Here is a 22,245-nt window from a genome sequence, read left to right on the forward strand (position 1 = left end):
CCCCTGACTCTGTGAAAAGAGAGGTAAAACAATTGTAAATGGTTTTCTTGGCTAAGAAGTTCTGCCATGGGAAAAGCTACAGCATATTATCCTGCCTGTACTGTGGGAGTAGGTGCTTCAACCAGTGTTCCTAAAGCCTCCTTCTTCTGGCCTAAGTCTTGAACTTGTTGACTTGAACTTGTCTCAACTAAGCATAAAAATTAGAGAGGGAACCAGACTATAATAAAATAGTAAACAACATGAAAACAAAAGAGAATTGCATTTGTGACATTTGCGTGAATCCATTCCACTGCATAATCAGTGGGATCCAAGAGGGATATGAGAGAACTCTATGGGTTCCAGGCTTGCCCAGATCCATGCCTAAGCCAAGTATCTAAATCAGATCAGCTGAAGGTGGAAGCCCAGATAGCCAACAAGTAGGCTATTATATGAATCTGGAATAAGCTTTGGGTTGATAGTTGTGATAGACACATAGAATTATCGTCTCTGCAGCCTATACACAAATCTCTGTTCCTGTCAACACCATTGGTGAGTACACAGTTCCTTACTTTTCAGCCTTTTACATCGGTTCTACATCATACTAAGGTCTGGTTATAACATCACAATTCCACTGGGCCACAATGCCTGCAGAACAAGTTACCCGCAAAGGCAGCATTTCCAGACTCAAACACACCACCTCCAGTGCTGCCTGATCCAAAGCAGTGCACTCACCTGCCATGGCTAGGAAACACATGCCTAACTATTCTGGGCATAATACCACCTTATTTCCCTCTTAAATATACTATAGTCTCCAACAGGAAGAAAACCTCATGCTTTGATGTGGAGACAATGTTCTTAAATCTGTTTCCACCACAACTATGTACTGTGCTTCCCTGTGGTGCCTTTGAAAACATGAAAAACTTTTGTCAGAAAGATTTATCAGCCCTTTAGCTACTGCCAAGTTCTCCACTATCATCACTTTCTGACATTCTTTTAAGAAGGTTTTGTCACAAAAGGCATAGTTTCCACGTTCTGATTGTGCACCCATTTCATTGAGGAGCAGCTAGCTGGAATTTTTCACTGCCTGGAATTTCTTCTGAAAGTCATTCACATTTCTGCCTATTTTTTTCATGACTGTATTTTGATCAGAGAGATTGTCCTGCCCACGTGTGATTTTTACATCAGAGTACAGAGGACACTTGTTTGTTTACATGGCAGAAAGAAGAAGATAGTTCTGTGCTTCTGTTTTTCTGACAATCCTGCCCATAAATTGAATACCTTTTAGTAGAGATGTTTTAATCTGTATGCCCACCAGAGTGCAACTAGATGATGAGTTGCCATACTAGAGTGTGCAATGAAAATTAGGCTTCAGACATGTCATTCTTAGTCTCTAACATGGAAAGACAAGTCACCAATGATGTCTAAAACATCCCCAAGAGAAACTTGAACAGCTATTTACACATAGAATCATAGAATCAACCAGGTTGGAAGAGACCTCCAACATCATCCAGTCCAACCTAGCACCCAGCCCTAACCAGTCAACTAGACCATGGCACTAAGTGCCTCATCCAGGCTTTTCTGGAACACCTCCAGGGATGGTGACTCCACCACCTCCCTGGGCAGCCCATTCCAATGCCAATCACTCTCTCTGCCAACAACTTCCTCCTAACATCCAGCCTAGACCTTCCCCCCACACAACTTGAGACTGTGTCTCCTTGTTCTGTTGCTGGTTGCCTGGGAGAAGAGACCAACCCCCACCTGGCTACAACCTCCCTTCAGGTAGTTGTAGACAGCAATGAGGTGACCCCTGAGCCTCCTCTTCTCCAGGCTAAACACCCCCAGCTCCCTCAGCCTCTCCTCATAGGGTTTGTGTTCCAGGCCCCTCACCAGCTTTGTTGCCCTTCTCTGGACACGTTCCAGCACCTCAACATCTCTCTTGAATTGAGGGGCCCATATATTCAGGCCACCAATATTTTGAAAGTTATTCAAGTCCTATATTAGAAAGATACTCAAGTCCTATATTAACCACTAAGAGTTGCTGAACCACCAATAGTTCAGGATCTTGAAAATCCCACAAATCCCTAAAATATCTTGCATATTTCCTTGAAGTATATACAGTTTTCCAGAGAGTTGCCCTTAAAGTCATTGGAAGTGCTCAGAAGTGCAGTATGCATTAAAAATTAAGAGATGCTGTATTCATAAATTATTATTTTAGGACATTTTGTGCTAGAAACACAAAAAAATTGGACTGGTTTTGGACTGGTTTTTAAAGCCATCTAGAAGTAAAGTGATGGGTCTGCTCTTCTGAAGGTCTCAACTCCTGAACAGATTCTGATATGCTGAAGTCTGGGATCTCCTGTCAGGTTTTTGGATTCCAAGTATCAGTTGTTTTTTTTTTTCCCAGTTAGATTCCACATCATGTTTGGATACAGTGAGAAGGCATAATTAATACTTCAATTTGATTTCTGTTTGGGAAGGCTTCTCATCTCTTGGAAGCCAGCACATCATGTTCTCAGGCTCAGTTTCAGGTGATCAAGTGCAAAAGCCATCTATCTCCAAGCAGATCCAGCTTCCGTAAGCCTACCTACCTGTTGTAGCTGCTATGACACCATATTCTGGGGACTGATTGCTGACAGGTGAGGGGGCAGAGAGTACTTCTACTGAGGTGGCAGATTTAGCCGGGGAGAACGGCACTGGGGAAGGAGTGGGAGGAGCTGGTTCACTCAGAATAATTTCTTCTCCTAATTCCGCTGCAGGACGAAAGAAAAATCATCAAGCATAGTTAAAGGAACACTGAGCAGCTACAAACTCCCCAACCATTAATGCAAGCAGTTAAGTTCTGTAAGCTGTATCTCAGGAAATGCATATCACAAATCACCCCTCTTTGAAAGAGTACTGCTATAACATCCAATATTACAACCTTCTGTGTACCTCCATAGGACCTCTTGAAAGAAAGTGCTTTTTCCTATCGGTAGAGAGGAAACTCATGCATAGACAGTTTAAGGTTTATGTTCCTGTAATAGGCTATTAGATATTAGCAGTCCAGTCTGAGTGAGGCACTCCTACTCCTCCTAGAGATAATGGAAAGAAACAGGAATCTCCAGGGGATTCCAGCATATTCTGACCATGAACTTTTCACTGACTGAAGAGGATGACACTAAAGCTGTATGGAGAGGGATAAACAGCTTGTCAAAAACCCAGGAGACTATGGCAAGGCAATGAATCCCAGATCTTTCAACATATAGAAGCTATTAGCCTAACCACTGAAATCTTCTTCTTCCCATAAATCTACAAGGTGACAAATTAAGTCACAGCTAAAATGAAGAATGGAACTTCCCAAAGCTGACAGGAGAATTTAATTTACCAAAATCAATGGGAGCTGCAAGGAAGGTAGATCTCTGAGGGGACCTCATTATAAGAGGCTGGCCCTGAGCAGAGAAACTAAAGGCAATCTCTGTTCACTTCTATTCTGTTGAGTCAGTGCTAGCACTGACTGGGTTAGATGAAGAAATGTCCTAGCACACAAAATAGCGACTCCAGTGGAACAACATAACAAGAGATGAATAAAAGAGCAAACTCACCTGTGCTTCCTTCGCCTTTCATTGCCCTCATGAGTTCATTAGCTCTCTCCTGACAATGGAGTGATTCTAGCAGGTACAATACGTAGTCATCAAACATCAAGTGAATAAGGTGAAAAGACCCTAGCAATAAAGTGAACAAACGAAAAAGCCATTGACTGTCTCAGTACACTCATTAAAGCAATGATAATAGTATTCAACACAAACAGTACTGTGTGGGACTGCCCCAGTGTACCACTGTCATCGAAGCATCTCTTATTCAAGTAAGAGAGATTAAAGGAAAATCCTGGACTAGCAAATTCTATCCACTCCTGGATTTATACAGACTTATACAACTAATTATTGTGGTTTAGGGCACAAGGAGGCAGCCTAGCTGATTGCTGGGACTTGATGAGGTTTTCTTCTCCTACATTAGCATTGAAACACTTAGACAATTACAGTACAGTGGAACTGTTTCCCTTTTACATAAATGATCAGATGTAAGTTTCTGTCAGAAGCAGAATCCTCAGCTGGATGCCTTAGTGACATAACCAGATATGAATTTACTGAACTACCTGTGTCACTGGACAAAGAAATGAGAGAATAATCATTAGGAAGTTAGAAATAATCTTCCAAATCTTGTGAGGGTGTATCCCCAGCCCATTGCCTGGAGTGGAGAGAGAGTGATTGGCTTTGGAATGGGCTGCCCAAGGAGGATGGTGGAGTCACCATCCCTGGAGGTGTTCAAGAAAAGCCTGGATGAGGCACTTAGTGCCATGGTCTAGTTGATTGGCTAGGGCTGGGTGCTAGGTTGGACTGGATGATGTTGGAGGTCTCTTCCAGCCTGGTTGATTCTGTGATTCTAAGTCATTCAGTAATTCCAGCAACTTTAAATGCAGTGAAGCTAAAGTAATAGTCTAGCAACTGACTTAAACCAGAGAAAGATCACCAACTCAGAGGGAAGCAGAGATCAACTATGGCCAGACCAGCAAAAAAATCAGAAAGCCTTCTTTTTGAGATTCCATTGCTACATTTTGAGGAAAAGCATTGCCATGGGAAAAAAAGATGCAAATTTCAGAGCCCATCAAATTTCATAATCATTGGTCTCTTCACAGGAAAGTTAGGTTTATCTTTAGATACTAGCTTTTACCACAACAAGGGTAACTATCCCTACTCCAGTTTCTCTACTCAAACACACTGCTGAAGGGCAGTAGAAGTGGTTTGAACGACCCTGAGTCTGTGTACAATGCAAGCTGGCAGTTCAGCTTTCAAAGCAACTCTAAGCACATTCTTTTTCTTTGTGACCTGGATGGTCTTTGTGTTTCATTCTTTCACTCCACCGCCTGCATGGCTTCTAACGTCACTGATATGAGCTGAGCACACACACTGGGAGGTGAACATGTGTCTTTATGTTCTCAGGCAAGGCAGCACAGCAAAAGTACTTAAGTGGTTGCAACACCTTTGCTGTGAGGAGGAAATCTGTGGCTGCTGGTGAACCTGAAACATTCATTTTTTTCCTTTGTTTCATATATCTACACAAAAGAAAATTGAAACAGGCTTGCCCAGCCTTGCAAAGGTAAATAGTGGAGAACTTCACTTCACTGCTACAGAGAATTTGAGTTTAGAAATGCTCTGGGTTCTACGTCTTGCCAAATAAAATCCTATTCAGTTTAGCGGTACAATAAAGACAGCAGACCTGGCTAATCACCTTGTTACTGACCTAGGGTTTTCCCACTGGAAATCTAGGTTATCAAGAATCTCCATGAAATACTCACTCTTCTTCTGGATCTAGTTTTTCAGTGGACAGTTTCTATTTCCATTAGAGCAGTTACCACTGGGAAGTATTTCCAAGGTAAGAAAACACAGGCCTAAATGCTGCCCAACTTCATCAGGTGGGAGAAGGTTTGGGTCATTTAGTGTTTCCCATCAAAGCCTTTGCTCAGCTTTAATGAAAAACAAACAAATAACACCCCCACCCCCCAGTCTTTTAAGGAAAGGTGCTTGTAGTTTCATAATAATGTTTGGAAGTGCAAACTAAAGACTAAAACCTTAAACACAAGCAAATGACAGAACCCCAAGATCTGCTATTTAGAAAAATAGAAATGGTCTTAGTTTTCATAGAATCTAATGCTTTATATTGAAGGCTTGGGCTTGGCAATACTGAATGCAGCATTTAGAAACTCTCTACTGCCCTTGTCACTCTTTTGAATTTCTCTCTTCCTCCCCTATTATTTCTCCCACTGTCTGGAGATTTGAGGCCAGAATTTGTGTGAAAGACACTAGACAAACAAGTTGGCTGTACTGCAGGAATGCAATATTTTTGCATTTCTCAATGAGTCAAATGAAATAGAAGCTATAGAATGAAACCAGCGTCAGGGCATGCAGTTCAGCCACACGGTGAATAGCTGTTCAACACGAGGGGCAATAATTCAGGCTGTGTTTGCAAGCTGTTTGTTTTTCAAACGGAATTATTTAGTTCTTTCAAGTATATCTTTAGATACCAAAATGGATCTGAATGTGGCTGGAAGACCATGCAGTTCTTTAGGAAGAAGTTAGGAGTAATTCAAGCGGCTTATCACTTAGCTCTAATTTTCAGTAGTTAACAGGAGCCGTGGCAATGATTACCCATCTAATGCACAGAGTCAGCAGCTATAGAGGAATTATGTGTAAGCTGCAAAACAACACTGAGATTTCCAGCACTGGAGACAAACATGGAGCTTCTATTACTAATTAGTTACTTTATACTCTAGATGCATTACCCAAACACTGCCACCAACTGTGCCTTTGATATGCACAGACAGGAAGGAGGAGGGAGGCAGGCAGGCAGAGGGGAAAAGCGAGGAGAGGGAGCAGAGAGAGAGGAGCTTTTATTTTTTTTTTCCTGCCAGAGATTATTTCAACCTGCCCATGCCACCACACTTAGAAACTTTGCAGAATCAGATCTCTGTGCTAACCGGTCCAGTGCCAGATATTCCAACTTCTAATCCAATTTTTGTATCCTGTAGTTTGAAGATAGTAATATACTGTCCTGCATAGACTAAAGATCCTACCATTTAATATCTTACTTTACTTGGAAAAAAAAATTAACACTATGAACATCTGGGTTTATGTACTGCTTGATGTCCATGGAGTTTTTAAAAATCACTCCTCTGAAAACTGTAAGTAAATATATACAAAACTTAATATATAAGTAAATATATATAAGTAAAATATATGAAACAATCTACACTAAGAACAAAGGTGTTTAAATATATATATATATATATATATATATAAATATTTAGGATAGTAAATCAGTTTTCATTTCCCTTCATAGAACACCCTGCAAAGCTAGGAGTAGCTGCATTAAGTTTCTGCCATCTGAGCTATTTCCATTGAAAGGTTATTCTCTTGGAACCTGCTCAGGAGTATTTCATGAGCCATGTGTCAGACAGCCTTGCAGAGAAGAGGAGTTGTGTAATTAATACTATTATTAAAATTTGTGTCTGTGGCTAAATAACATTTGGGACATTTTGAGTGAAAGAAGGTAAGGATAGTCCAAGCTTCTGCCTGATAGGATGAGGATATGGCTTGGTATTATTCTTGCCTTTGAAAACCTGGAGACTCAGATCTCATCCTGCCTCTACTGGAGTTGCACCTGAACAAGGAAAAATCAATGCTCAATAAATAAGAGTCAGAATAGGGACTGAACTAGCTCTTGTCACATCACTCCCCAGGGTAGCCCACGCCTAGCAGGCTGCAGACTTCTGCAGCTCAACAAATGGTTAGGTGATTTGTACTAAGTAAAAGAGTTTCAACACAAAAGATGAGAAAACACTCCTACAAGGCAAATCATAGAGTCATAGAATCAACCAGGTTGGAAGAGACCTCCAAGATTATCCATCCAGTCCAACCTAGCACCCAGCCCTGTCCAATTAACTAGACCATGGCACTAAGTGCCTCATCCAGGCTTTTCTTGAACACCTCCAAGGACAGTGACTCCACCACCTCCCTGGGCAGCCCATTCCAATGGGAAATCACTCTGTGAAGAACTTCCTCCTAACATCCAGCCTATACCTACCCTGGCACAACTTGAGGCTGTGTCCCTTTGTTCTGTTGCTTTGGTTAGAGATCTTTTTCTGGCAGTCATAAACACAGCTTCAAGACTGCTGCACTCTGCTCTAAGCACTAAAATGTGGCAGACGCAAAATAATTCTAATTTTACATTTTTAAAAATGAAGATTTCTGAATTTGATGAATACTCCAAAGTATCTCAGCTTCATACCGAGCACAAGATTATAAAAAACAAAACAAAAACTAAAACATATTGCTTTGGATACCAAATGGAGAAGCAGTTATTGGTTTTGTTTTAATTATAACACCTCTACCCATGAAAAACACATCAGCTGTGATCCATACATTATTTCCCTGACTGTGGTTACATATGAACAATGTCAAATTCATGTTCAAAGCTGTCTCCATGGAAGAAGCAGAATGCTTCTTGTACTTGTACACGCAGATAGATGCAGTGAACTGAAAAGATTTCTTAAAGAACAGCAGTCTAAACTCTACAAACTTATGTGAGTGGTTCAAGTTCTGCAGAAGGAGAAGTTAGAGTCAAATTTAGAAGAGAGACAACAGGTAAGATACTTTGGTAGATATGATAATATTGTACTGTGTCCCAAACCAACAAAACAGTTCTTGACCTTCTCATTTGCTCACAACTTGGCAAGCTGATAAATGTTTCCATTAGTAACTAAGAAATCAAAGCTGAGGATCACTGCACACACCATCAAGACAACTATAGTCTAGTAACTGTTTGAGGAACCATTATATGATTAATGGCACTTTGGTGATTGATGCTGTGAAACAGAGAATGCTTAATTAAGTTACAAACATATCCTGAACAGAAATAAAGGGAATGTAATGCACGATTCAGTAGCAATGCTGTATCTTTGGGGGCATTTTAATGTCAGCATTTCGTGACTTGTGAAAGTGTAACCACAACACTGCACCAATGCAGGATGTATTTTCATCTATTTGGTTCTGGTGTGTTTCACAAGTTAGGGTTATGACTGCAGGGAGAATTGCAGCAACCCAAAGTGCCAGAAAACAAAATTCAGCATTTGTTCAGCACTCATGCAAAGATAGATTTGAATACTAGGGGAAAGTATACTGATAAGCAGTATCAACTACTTTTATGACTACAATGAAAGAAAACCTGCAACTATTCATGGAAAAAATGAATCCTAGAAGAGGTGGAAAACAGCTGTGTCCAGAGTAGTGGTACTGAAGACAGAAGCTAGCAGATTGAAATTGTGGTTGTCTTAGGGATGTTTGTTACCCTGATGTCTAGTGGTGACTCAATAATACCTGTTTGGCAAACTCTTTACCAGTGGGAAAACAACAAAAGTAGTTTCAGATTAAAATCTAAATACAGATTGTGCCTACATCTGATGGTATGTGAATTTTTGCTATTAGATGTCCCTAATATCACAAAGGACTTAAAAACATCAGCTGGAAGAAAACCTGCAGTAGTTCAATGCAGTGCTTTCATAAATTCAGAAATTATTAATCTTCTGTAAATCTATTTGGACAAATGTGTATTTATAAAAATAATTCCCCATGCAAAGTCCTGTCCCAGCTGACTGCAAATGCTCATACTTGTGACGCTGCAGCCCATTTTCAATCATTCATGCTTTTAACCTAAATTGTTTGCATCCCTGGATTCAGAGCAAAGCCTCTTTTGAAACTGTTAAAAACTACATTAAAAAAAAAACAACCAAAGAAGCAATGTACTTTGTCATTTAAAAAAGTGAAAGTCTGGTTTTCCACTCTGACCAGTTCTAAGGGAATGGAAGATAACCTGTCCAGGCTGTAGAAACCAGCCACATTTGCAAAGACTACCTTAAAATGCTTTGTCCTTTAAAAGCAGAGCTGGCAAAGTGGTTTGCTGGAGAGCTTTTCATCCCCTTGAGCACAAAGCCATCTCTCTCAGCATAACATGTGGTCAGAGTGGTTTGGGTAACTGGGCTTAGTTTGCACAGAAGTGCGTTAGGGAATGCTCCTGTAACTGACTCCAGCAGCTGAACTGTGACTGATAACTCCAGCAGCTGGCTAAGGACAAGTAGAAGAAAGCAGCAATGTTTTGGTCTCCCCTGGCTGGATTCTGAGGTGAGCCATCTTATTTCCAAATGTCAGTAGCCCCAACTCTTTTGTTAACAGAGCCCAGGACATGTGAAAACTGAGAATGTTTTCATGTAAAGTGTACATTATAAGCTAGGATACAGGGGGATTTTATTTGTTTTGGTGGTTTGGTCTTTCTTTGTGGCATGCAATTGTTACATGAAAATGAAAGTACCAAAGCTGGGTGCACTGTGCAAAGTCATGTCCCGAATCACTCGAGTGCCAAAACAGGACCACATCAGGAGGAACTGCTGAGCTACTTTCTTCAAAGAGCCTTGTCTCTTGGCAGCTACCTGCAAGAAAACAGATACATCTGACACAGAGAAACTTTCATTTCTGTTGTCTGATACAGCTGAAAGATGTACAGATCTGACTTTTTATACACTGAAAAAAACAGATAGCTTTACCTTCATATTAAAATATACACAAAAAAATTCAAGTCCCAATAAACACACAACAAAAAAACCTTACAGAGAAACCACCTTCAGAAAGAGGAAATCACAAAGTATATTTGACATCAAAACTGAGTTTCCTTTATGAATGATGAAAGAACTGCCAAAAAATTGCTCTGATCTTCATCTTAAACTAATTGCTTATGTGTTCATCCTTTCTTTCTAGTCAAAGAAGAAACTTATAACCAAGAATGCTTGATCTATATGGAAAATTTATATTAATATTTCAGTTAAAGTTTATATTGTATAACTTTTTTTTTTTGGTTGTTCCTTCATGCGTTTTTTTTTATGAATGCAGTCACTTCACTACCATAAATACTCTCCAGAAAGCACTCTTCAGGCATCAACTCTTCAAAGATTGATTTACTAAGGCTAATGTGAGTTAAAGAATTAGGTTCATCCAATTAGCTAATAAAATTCGTGTCAAATTCTTCATGAAAACTTACAGTTAGAGTCTGAATTTCAAATTGGATTCCACTGACTAAAACTATCAAGTAATATTCCCCAAAGCATTTGAGGCAATTAGGGAAATATCTGTTGTTTCCTATATAGATTTTTTTTTTTCAGTAGAGAGGCAGCATATTTCCCCCCTACTTCTAAGCTCTAACAACTGGAATGTAGAGTTGAAATTCTAGTATGACATCCCAGTACAAACTCTATCTAGTGACAAAAGCCAGAACCATCATGTAGTTCTATACTCTGTAAGTTATGGTGATGCCTGATCACTTTTGTTAGTAGGTTTCTGAACACACTTAAATTAAAATAAAATACTAGTCCTTGGTATCTCAGATCAGCTCAAAAGGCAACATAAAATGGGTCCTTGACCTTCATCCTTTGGTTTAAACATCTATAAATTCATTAGCTGGCCTAGATAGAGATTCTTTTCATTAAAATCTGAAAAAGACCAGATTAGGTTATGCTCTTAATTTCACTAAGTAGTTAGCACAACACCAAACTCATTTTTCCATACCCCTGAAATATTCACTTGATTGGAAACCTCAGCTCTGTTCCATTCTTGAATATAATCTTTTGGGATAGAATAAAATATATGTATACATACATATACACACACACACACACACACACACACATATATATATATAAGCAACTGCTGGTTGTGAACAGTTCTCATTCTGAGCATGAAAGCCACTGGGTTTATTACCAATGTTTGGCTTTGGTGTTGTTTTCTTTTAACTATTTCTGCTTTAAATCTATGCCATGTATAGAGTTCATCATGCACATCAGCGACTTGGATCCTTACTCCTGCTTACCAACCTTTACAACACATCTGTCCACCATGGAATCCAGCCACTCGATGTATGACTCAATGGGGGACTGCTCCTCCAGAAGATGATCAAACTCCTGATACACTGGCAGACAAAAATAGCTTACCTTAGTACTTGGATTCCAATTTGAACAAAAGACAAACAAATCACAAAAAGCTGCCAATAACACCATGATTTTGCTGCAATTTTGATAATAGATTGCTTAGCTATGACAAATGTATCTCCCTAGCTGTTGACCCAGTCAATTTGCTGGGTCTCTTGTTTCTGCTGAAAGTGATGGAGCCAATGGGCATGATGTTTTCATGGGATCAAATTAGGACCTCTTGCTTAAAATGAATCTTTCCATTTAAGTTTAAACTGTCTGGTGTGCCCGGAAGTGAAACCTTCATCACATTCTGTATGAAGAGTCTGAAGCTAGGCCTTGACCCTGGTGATGAAAAAAGGTCATGCATGAAATTGATTTAGAAATGTATGGAGAATCTTCTAAGCACCAAGTAGATGAGCATTGTTGATAGGGCTCTCATCCGTATAATGCTCCACTTGCAAAAACACGATTTAACTGCTTCAAATCATCTATTTGCAATGCCAAACACCCACACAAAGAATTTTCTAGGCTTCTTCAAAACAATTTGCTACCAATGCACAAATATTATGCTTAATTTATTCAAGAAGAGTTTTAAAAACCAACCTGTATACTTTTTAATGTCTCCAAAGTACACACATTCATATTTTAGCACAGAAAGTGCAAACAATCAGGTCAGTCAACTGCTGCTCTTAAAACTGCAAACCTCGAGTTTATTGGTGAGAATCAACGGCTGGAAGACAAAGAACTGTGTGCTTTGATGCCTTAAGAAACTATTCCTCAATTCAGCTAAAATAAAAGGCCTGTAAGTCAAGAAGTTTCTACCTGCTGTGTTATTCTTCCCCTGTACTCAGCACTGGTCAGGCCACACCTTGAGTACTGTGTCCAGTTCTGGGCTCCTCAATTCAAGAGAGATGTTGAGGTGCTGGAATGTGTCCAGAGAAGGGCAACAAAGCTGGTGGGGGGGCTGGAACACAAACCCTATGAGGAGAGGCTGAGGGAGCTGGGGGTGTTTAGCCTGGAGAAGAGGAGGCTCAGGGCTGACCTCAGTGCTGTCTACAATTACCTGAAGGGAGGTTGTAGCCAGGTGGGATTGGTCTCTTCTCTCAGACAACCAGCAACAGAACAAGGGGACACAGTCTCAAGTTGTGCTGGGGAAAGTATAGGCTGGATGTTAGGAGGAAGTTGTTGGCAGAGAGAGTGATTGGCATTGGAATGGGCTGCCCAGGGAGGTGGTGGAGTCACCGTCCCTGGAGGTGTTCAAGAAAAGCCTGGATGAGGCACTTGGTCTAGTTGACTGGCTAGGGCTGGGTGCTAGGTTAGACTGGATGATGTTGGAAGTCTCTTCCAACCTGGTTGATTCTATGATGTGCTATGCATTTCAATTTATGCTTCATTATGAATATAGGAGGAAGGAATTTCCCACCAGATGAAAGGCAGTGAGGGAGGCAGAGCAGGCAAAGCTTGGAGATGATAGCTAGAGAAGTGAGCAAGAGGCTATCCAACAATAATGCAAAGAACAAGCCCCTTGGCCTCTAAACTGTATCAGCAAGACAAGCAGGAATGCATTTGTTTCACACCTGGTTACAACTTTGCTTAACTTAAGACTTGCAGAGACTGGATGGTCAGAAATACTAATTGGGGAAGAAAGGAAAAGGCAATGTCTGGGTCACTCTTATCTTGTTTCATTGTTTTATTGAATGGGCAACCTCCCTTTATTCAGAGCATGATGACAGAGAAATCTAAATGTTGTCTCCTTACCTGAGTATTTGGCTGGACAAAAAACTGCCTGACACAAGAGATGAATTTACATGCTGTGCAAAGAGGGGAACAAGAGTGGAAAAACACATCAGTTGCCTGCATTACTACTGCAGCATTGCAAGTGTGTGCAATGATCTATTTGAGATACTAACTGTTTGGCCTTTAGTGACTGTTAGAAATACCTCAACAGGATCTGAGAAAGAAAGATTAAAGAAGAAACCACGTTAGAGACAGCTACCATAACAGCAGGAAAGAGATTCTTTTACATCCAGTGTTTTTTCTCTGTTTCTCTCTAAGCTTGCTTATAGGATTATTAACTCCTGCCCCACCAATTACAGTAGGTGGAAATGGTACTTTCTGGATTATTAATATCCAGACTGTGAGAGAAGGGCTTAAGTCTATGTCATTTGAGTCATACAGAATGTGACCTTTGACAAGATCTTTGTCTAAGTACAATAAACATCAAAGATGGGGGAAAAACTTGCAAATTCTACAAGAACCTCTGTACAAATCTGCACATCTCAGTGGGATGCTATCTCATGATGAACATTTGTATTAGGCTACCATTTCTAAGCAATTGCTTATTGGACTACATGGGACTAAAACATGAGACAAATGTCTTCAAATTTATTATCATTCAGGGAAAATCTGATTGATTTTATTGCACTGAAGTTTGCATTTAAATAGTTCACACATGTACAAAAAGCTTTCCTGGACAGTAAGGATTTTCTGAATGAGAGACAAAACTTTTGCTGCTACTAGGGATTGAAACTTTGAGAGTTTTCTTTCTTTCCTGCCTTGGCTGGCAGGAAAATACTGAGTATGTACTGAAAACACAAAAGATGACAGGAGGATGTACCCAGCTTCTGACTCCAGTCTCACTATATGCTACCTCTCCTACTGCTACATCTGTTTTCTTTGTCCTCAAAAGGGAGGAGGATGATGTCAGGAAATTAATCAAGGGTTGAGAAGGAAAGAGTATCAAGCACCTCTCTCTGGAAAACAGAGCTAACAGAAAATGCAAGGCCCATCCCTAAACAGGGAGGAAGACATCCAGCATTAATACAACAGGATAACTGCCAAAGCCAACTTTGCAGGGTTCAGCACACAGGTGAAGGTGTCACCTCTCCTCTTCCCAGTCACTCACTGAAAGAGTTACCTCACTAGTTAACACACCCTTGCAGGACTCCCACAAGAGGGTGCCTAGGTTGCTCCCCATTAAGGCAGGTTCTGGATAAAAGACGACTGATCCTCCTCAGGAGAAAGATAGCAATAAAACAAGTGGGTTCACAGGGAAGTGAGGTTATAAACGATGCTAAAGACATGTTGGTCACCTCTTGTGCCTCAGAGGGACAGATTCAGTGTGCTTAGGGTTGCAGCTAAGCTCACAATCATGTACACTTGCTGGACAATGCAAGTTAAGTTTTATATTAGAAAAATATCTTTGACTCTAAACCTGGTTTGCCAGAATCTCCAAAGCCACTTCTCAGTTCATGTTCTTCATTGTACTAGGCAAAATCTAAATTAGCCAATGAGTTTGCTCAGTAAAGGACTTGCACTTACTCCTGAAAGTTCAGAGTGAAAGCTTACCCCACTGAATTATCTGGTTTATTGAAACACTGTGTAAAATGGAACTTGTTATAAATAAGTCTACATGGGACTCAGATACACATCTGCTTTGGTGTCAAAGCCATCACAAAAGTACCTCTACTGCAAGAGAGACAGGACTTGATCAGATTCAGTGATAAACTTAACTGGTCAAGGTCATGGTGAAAATACTTTCTCAATCTATGTTCAAGTTTTCTGCCATTGTCTGTTCTGGGTACTAGAAAGAAACTCATTAATGGAAGAGTGCCCAGATTTATGCCTCAAAAGCATGAAACCTTGACAGGGCTCTGCCTTACATTTTGATAAATGTCTCTGTACTTGTGTTAAGCCTTCAGGCAAACCAATGGCTCAAGATCAGTGTCACTCTCCCTGAGCTTTGTTTTCAGCAGGAAAGTGAGTTCACCTGACTTATTTGAGGATTCTTCTCTTACATTGTATGATGAGCTTTCTGTGTTCCTCCCGTGAGTCCTCCATAGTATAGAGGGTTTGTTTGGTAATGCTATTCAGATCCACGTTCCTCCAGTCCTCCAGCATTTGGAATGTGATGTCTGCACTGTGGATCACTGTTCTTGATGCCTGTAATCCAATCCAATCTATTCGTTAGCTCATGGTTTATTAGGTTAAAAAATAGGCTTTATCCCCTTTTACGCTTCCTTAGCTTGGCTAAGTTGATTTTCCTCATGGATCCCCACCCACAAGCTTGATATCTTACAGACATTACAGGTGCCTCTAATCACAGAGGACTCCAAGTCATTTTGCCTGCTTTAATCAGCTGCAAATACTTTGATTGCATTCACCACAAGACCCAAAAACCAACTCTTGCCTAGTAGTACTGTTGTTAGACTCCTCAGCCACTAACAGCTCTATTGGTTCTTTTGACCACCTTCAGTTCAAATCTAAAAAAATTATGATAGGAGAAATCAAACCAAAACCAAGCAAACTCCACTCAAGGTTTGTAACTTCCGCTCACCCAGGCTATAAAGACTTTCATTCTTCCCTCAACTAGATGAAAATGTTAAAGTTCATTTGCCTCTGCCTTAGATCTGCTTCTTGGCTGGTTGAGATAGGAGTCTGCCATGACTCAAGGTCATGGCCATCTAACATACTCCAGATCTCTGTAAGTTAAGCCCATGCTAGGGTTACCAGCTGCTCCAAGGAGATGATATATTTGAAGAGTTTCATGTAAGTAAACTCTTTGATCCCAGGTCTGATGCAGAAGGCTGTGGTCTCTGTATCTTGATGTCTTCTGAATTCTTAGAGACCTCCAAAGCTCAGTGATGATCCAGCACGCCTTGGGGAAGATAGCACTAGTATTTCTGTCTCCACCTCTGAAACAATGGAGGAGGAGACCTACAAAGAAGTCCTTGCCAGAGTTCGGTTATTTTAACCTGAAGCTTTTTGTGGGCTTTACTACTCACAAGGTCAACCTTCCAGAAAGTGATCTTTTAGCATGTTGGGAAAAGGATCTCTCTATTCCAATACGTGGATGAAGCATTAATGAATTTAATGCATCCTTCCCGCTTTTATACCACACAGAACCTGTTCTCACAACTTTTTGATAGGTAATTGTGATTTAATCTGATGAAAAACAAACATTTTGGAGTAGTTTTTCTTGCTACAGCTGTAAGAATATGTCTGTTTAAAACCCCAGTGATTCAACTGGTTTTGCTTTTACTCATTTGCATTTGATCCATGATATACAATTAGACTTGGAATTCATTGCCAGGCATATAGAAGTTTTTCCTTCTTTGCAACAAGCCTAATACAAATTGCTCTGAAATCAATAGAATGCTTCCTTTGTTTTCTGGAAATTTGATTTCTCAAATGACATAATAATAATAATAACAACAATAAATTTCTTTCCTGTAAGTAGCCTGCTGAATCAGGGGTCGCCAGCTGTCAGAAAATCATTTTTTTTCCCCTGATCATTTTGATTTTATAAAGGTGGTCACGATAAATATTGAAGAAAAAACTGCTAACGTGATCTTTTCCTTTTTGAGTGAAGTCTAGCCTGTCAATTAATCAAATCATTTGAAAAAAAAAATCAGTAAAAATGGCATCCAGCAAACTTAGATAACTGAAATATTTACTTGGCAGAGATGATTTAATGATGTCTGTCGCCGGAGTATTTGTGAGAATCTTCTGGACACTGCAGGAGAGAAGAGACATATCTGCATAGTGTGCTAAATGAAGAACATAACTTCTGAGAACACTAAATTAAGAGAATAACCAAGAAAATATACCCTGTTTCCTATTTACAATGGTGACTACCTAAAGTTCGTTCCAACAGTCCAGTTTTAACTTAGTTTAAACCTTGACCTGAAACCATAAATCTAGATGCTCAACCAGTTTTACAGAGGCATATTACAAGGAATGATTTATAGGTGCTGTGAATAATGAGATGACAAGAGAAATGTAGAGGACAATAGAAGAGCTTTGCATGTTCAGCATAACAAATCTTCTTTTGATACACAAAGGGACTGAAGATCAGAAAGAACCATTTAATGGAAAGAAAAATGTTAGTGCAAGAAGAGTGAGCATAAAATAATGATAGCTACATTATGTGTGGAAATTAGAAAAGGCTGCTAAAGTCTTAATGGAAACATATTTTGGAGCAGTCTTGACTGGACTACTAGGAGCTAAAATCTCATATAGTTTCAGGTAGAATTTGGTCAAAGTTTCTGAAAGAAATTACATGATGTACTAATATTCTGTGGAGTAAGATGGCCCAGGAGGTACTTGCTGATCCCTTCCTCCTCTTTTAGCTCTTTCCTACAAGATATTTCCTATTTCTGGAAAACAAACGTTTAAAATTTTGTATTGTGAATCTTTTGTCTGAAATCTGTGACTCTGGAACTGCGAACAGGACCAAGGCTTGCAGTTACTCCTGTTCCCACTGGCTGTGTGATCACACTACCACAACTTCTGATGCAGAGAAAACGACTGCAGAAACAACAAAGGCTCATGCAAAAGGCAGAAATGTACTCAAGTTTTAACTTCTAGTGAAATCATCAAAGACTCGCACATCTATCCACACAGGCTTTAGATGTGGCCCCAGAGAAGGTTTTGCCTTTGTACTGTGCATAGGGGTAGTTAAGGAGTACAGCTTGAAAACAGCTAGAAAATGCATTCTCCAACTCTTTCTTTCTTCCTGCAAGATCAGAAAAGATTTTCTTGTTGCAGATTCTTGATAGTTCTGAATTGACAAAAAAAAAAAGGTAAAACAGCATATTGCCAGGTCTGACTTTGTGTAGCTTTCAAAATAAATTATTAAACAATAAAAAAAAAATCAAAACTAATAAAATGAAAATTAGTTGTTCCAATAGATATCTTGACTATTCTCAATAAAACATACACCTAATTTTCCATGCTGATCAAAACAGTTAATCCTTCTCCTAAATTAGGTTTTTTAGGTGGGTTTTTTTTTTTCTCTCCTTTCTCCTTTAACTTTGTGGTGTGGAATTTAGTGCTCATGAAAGGCAAAGAACTGAGAGCCGTGAAATAAAGCAGGCTTTATCAATAGGTGATGTGCACTGCAGGCATCTACAAAGCACGTCTGAAAAGGACTAGTGCCCTTTCCTGTGGTGACAGGGTAATTTGATCTCTTTCATTTTTAACTCTGGCACTTTTTTGAGTAAGGGCCTCAAGCTGTATTCAAATTGTGTTAGCCTAAAGGTTTGTTTAATAATTTCCTTTGCCTAATATCATCGCTAATGTTTGCTTACTATCAACAAAATTAGTTTCTTATCCTAGTCCACAAGAAAGAAAAAACAGTTCTCATTGTGAGCAGTGCTTCATTTCCCTAAACAAAGTTAGTTCTCATGGACAAGTGGAGAGTGTAAGCAAATTCAAGATTGGTAATGCTGACAGCATTTAATGCCTAGAACGAACTCGAGTCTTAGAATTAACTCGCAGTCAACGAACACTATGTATATTCCAGGTTAAAAGGAGAGATATTAGGAAATACATACATTCAAATTTGATATTCCGTAGGTTTTCTGGCAAGTCATGGAGAGCTACTTTCAGCCACTCATCCAGCTGCTTCGCGAACTTCCGGATCACCTGCGTCAAACTGAAAAGCAAAACCGCTCCATCACAATGTGTTTGGTCTCTGCCACTTAGTCACAGCTCACTCTTGTGCACAACTGCTGACATGTTTTGGTTTGTAGACGTAAAGAAAAACTCTTTGCAGGAAGGGGAAAACGTATCACTGCGTTCAAAAACTGAACAGAGAATGGAAGTCTCTCTGCTGCGCTGCTTTAATACTTGCAAACAGGATTCTTAGTTTGAAAGAAATTCGTTCCCATCCTGCACAACAATAAAAGCACTAAATCACTACTGTTTGAAGACAATAGGTCAGGGCTTTGGATTTCAGCTTGTCTGTGACCAGATTTGTACAGATGTACGTAGGGATGTGCGAGTGAATCAACAACCAACTGTGCTGCAGGCTGGGGTTAGTGAGTGGGTGATGATGGTGGGAAGGAATTTCTGGGCCAAGCCCACACAGGTGGATGAGGTGGGGGTAGAGCAGGACCTGTCTAATGCTTAGATCTGCACAGGACAGGAACTTTCCCAGACAAGTGAGATTTCTCTTTACTCCCTTGCTACCCTTTTCTGAGGGCTCCATTATTTCCTGCTAAACTTGGTAGACAGCTCATTATACCCTCCTAGTATATTATGAGTCTAAAATGACAGTTTCCAGCAAAAGTTGCAGGTTTTGTGCAGGGGTTCCTAACAGTTGGTTCTACCAGACCGAGCTGCACTGCCTGTAGTAATATTCCAGATGCACAAATATGAGAGAGAGAAGAAAGATGCAAGGATGTTTCCCTTCTTTCGGTCAGGCAGCTTTTCCTGTTGGTACTGCTAACACACTCCACTGAGAACAGAGCTGGTAAAACAAACACAGCCAAAAGCTGGCGCAGCTCCACAAAGACATCTTAACAGGGCAGGAGACAGATAATAACTGCTGCACCCACCGAAAAGTAGCTTTTCTGGACAGCCAATATTTACTCTAGAAAGTCACCAGGAGGATTCTGGCTGAGTCAGCAAGATTTCCTTCAGGAGCTTCCATTGCAGTGAGACCCTTCTTCACCCCCTTCAGTGCAGGCTATGGCTTAATAGCCACAATCTGGCCCTTTATATGCATTACAAAAGTCTATATTCACACTCAAGTCTCTCCTTATTTGCTATGAAAGAACTAAGCAGCTTGAGAAAAGGACTGCTGTTCTGTTTAATCCTTCCAGTGAAATAGATTTGGGGGGTGAGGGGCAAAGCCTGTAAAAATGTACATGTCTTATCAAGGAAAGTCCATTCTTGCAGCAGGTTTCTTGTGAAAAAGCTAACTTTGCCTGTACTTTACCAGTCATGCAGTATGCACAGGAGAGCGAGATGTTGATCTTGGCATGCCTGGAAATGCTTTAAAGTCTTTAGGACAGAATAAACTTAATCAGTGAGAAACTCCTAGAGCAAATTGCTGAACCTCATGAACGCATCAGTCAAATAAGACTAAAGGTATACACATATCTTCAGACAAAACCCCAGTTTACTGATGTGGTCATTTTAGGAAAATCATAGGAGGTAAAAAATTGAGTGCACACAGTGACTACATCTTTTACTGTGAGCTCTTGGTCTCTGTCCTCGTTTACCTATATAAACAAGACTTCCTGGACTCACTGAGCTCCAGGAAGGAAGAGAACAGTTGAGATGTGCCACATGGACTGGAAAAGTGAGTTTAGATTAGAAACAAAAGAGGCAGATACTTGTTAATATTAGTAAAGTAACCACAAAATAATTATGCAACTCTTCTTCATAGGATAGTATTTAAATTAAACCAGCTTGTCCAAGACTTCACAAGTATAAGCTTCGTGTCGTATACAGAGTAACCACTGGGTTCCAAGAGTGTGTATGGAGGAAAATGCTTAGGTTGTAGTGTCTGAATATGCATGAGAGTGTTTACAGTCAGGGCAGCTCTTCTTGTCACTATAATTAAGAATATCATTGTGCTGTTATCCTTGACCACCGGAAAAGTGTCTGAAATTTTCAGAAGACAGTGTGGCTCTTTGCAGCTTGCACATTTCTGACATTGCCTGAAAGTTGGGATGTGATTATCAGCTTGAGGTTAATAAACCAAGAAGCTGGTGGTACCCTTTATCACAATAAAACCCCAACAGGTTTTGCATAATACAAGTCTTACTAAAATCTGAACATTTCTCCAGGAACATGTCAGCTCTCCTTTGAACCGACACTGTGATTAAACTCAGGAAACAAGTGGCAGTAAGCAGCTTTCTGAGAACTGGTGCCATTCTTGAAGAAAAGAATTATAACAAAGACAGCTGAGCTAGAAGTGATGAGTGCTGCTGGCTATACTGACCTGTCAGGCAATGCTTGTAGTACCGTTGGCATCAAAACTCCAGAGATTGCTTTGTACAGAATTGAATCACAAACTCCCACTATATTGACTACAGTTGAAGAACCCAACACGGGCAGCATATGAGGTGGCATCCCTTGCCAAAAGTGCAGAAGAAAACTTTGAACCTGCAGTCACAAGAAGAAGCAGAGGTGTTTAAACTGAAACAATCAAAGGCCACAAATATCCTTTTCTTTTAATGATCCTGCTTAGGCAGCATTTGTTTTATCCCCAGAGCTGGACCGCTGGTGTAGAGCGCAGGCGAAGCATGTTCCTTAACTCAGCAGGCTTATACTGTAACGCAGCACACAATGGGATAATCAACCAAAGGGTGAGAGATGCTCTGAGTAGGTGACAGGGTGGCTTTGTGTTACTACAATAGAGAGACCCACGGGAACCACCATATTTTTATCTTCTATCAGTGGCTGGTGAGTGTAACTCTTTGGCTTCCACACGTCATGTCTTTTTTCTTTCTCTTTGCTCTCTGTCCCAGTATACAATGGGATGCAGTTTAGGGCTTGGTGTAGGGAGGGGGAGAGGAGGATAGCACATGGCTTACAAGGGTCAATATATCAGTTTCTGTATTTGTTTTGAAACAAAACACTACACTTTTGTATTTCTTCTTTCCCTCACTATGAAAGAAAGAGGAGAAAGAATGGATAGAAAAATGAAAGAAAATGAGGAGGAGACTTCAGATACAGTAAAATATACCTCTGAAAATTTTCCTTTAGGAAATAGAGGTATTGTTCAATGGATGATATGATCAGTTCTACAGGAGCCAGAACACTGGCATTTATAAGTGACAATCTGCTGAAATAAGTAACCACAGCAGATGTAGTAAACATTCCCATTTATATGCTGTCACTGCTCAGAACCCTCCCCACCACTGATCCTGACAAACAGATTTCCAAGCAAAAGATAACATCCTGCTTTTATGAAAGTGTCCTGA

General features: G+C 40.1%; 1 protein-coding gene across 1 annotated transcript in view; it reads right to left on the minus strand.

The window, feature by feature from the left end:
- Positions 1-22,245, minus strand: part of RFX4 (regulatory factor X4) — a 98,206-nt gene that overhangs the window by 21,864 nt on the left and 54,097 nt on the right. The window contains exons 8-15 of the mRNA XM_064155398.1: positions 21,261-21,424; positions 18,862-18,962; positions 16,981-17,039; positions 15,322-15,466; positions 11,429-11,523; positions 9,877-9,994; positions 3,561-3,680; positions 2,568-2,729 (exon numbers count right to left, since the gene is read on the minus strand). Coding sequence (XP_064011468.1) covers positions 2,568-2,729; positions 3,561-3,680; positions 9,877-9,994; positions 11,429-11,523; positions 15,322-15,466; positions 16,981-17,039; positions 18,862-18,962; positions 21,261-21,424 — 964 coding nt within the window. The remainder of the gene's footprint in view (positions 1-2,567; positions 2,730-3,560; positions 3,681-9,876; positions 9,995-11,428; positions 11,524-15,321; positions 15,467-16,980; positions 17,040-18,861; positions 18,963-21,260; positions 21,425-22,245) is intronic.

This window comes from Pogoniulus pusillus, chromosome 15, assembly GCF_015220805.1.
Source record: "Pogoniulus pusillus isolate bPogPus1 chromosome 15, bPogPus1.pri, whole genome shotgun sequence".
Lineage (NCBI taxonomy): Eukaryota > Metazoa > Chordata > Aves > Piciformes > Lybiidae > Pogoniulus > Pogoniulus pusillus.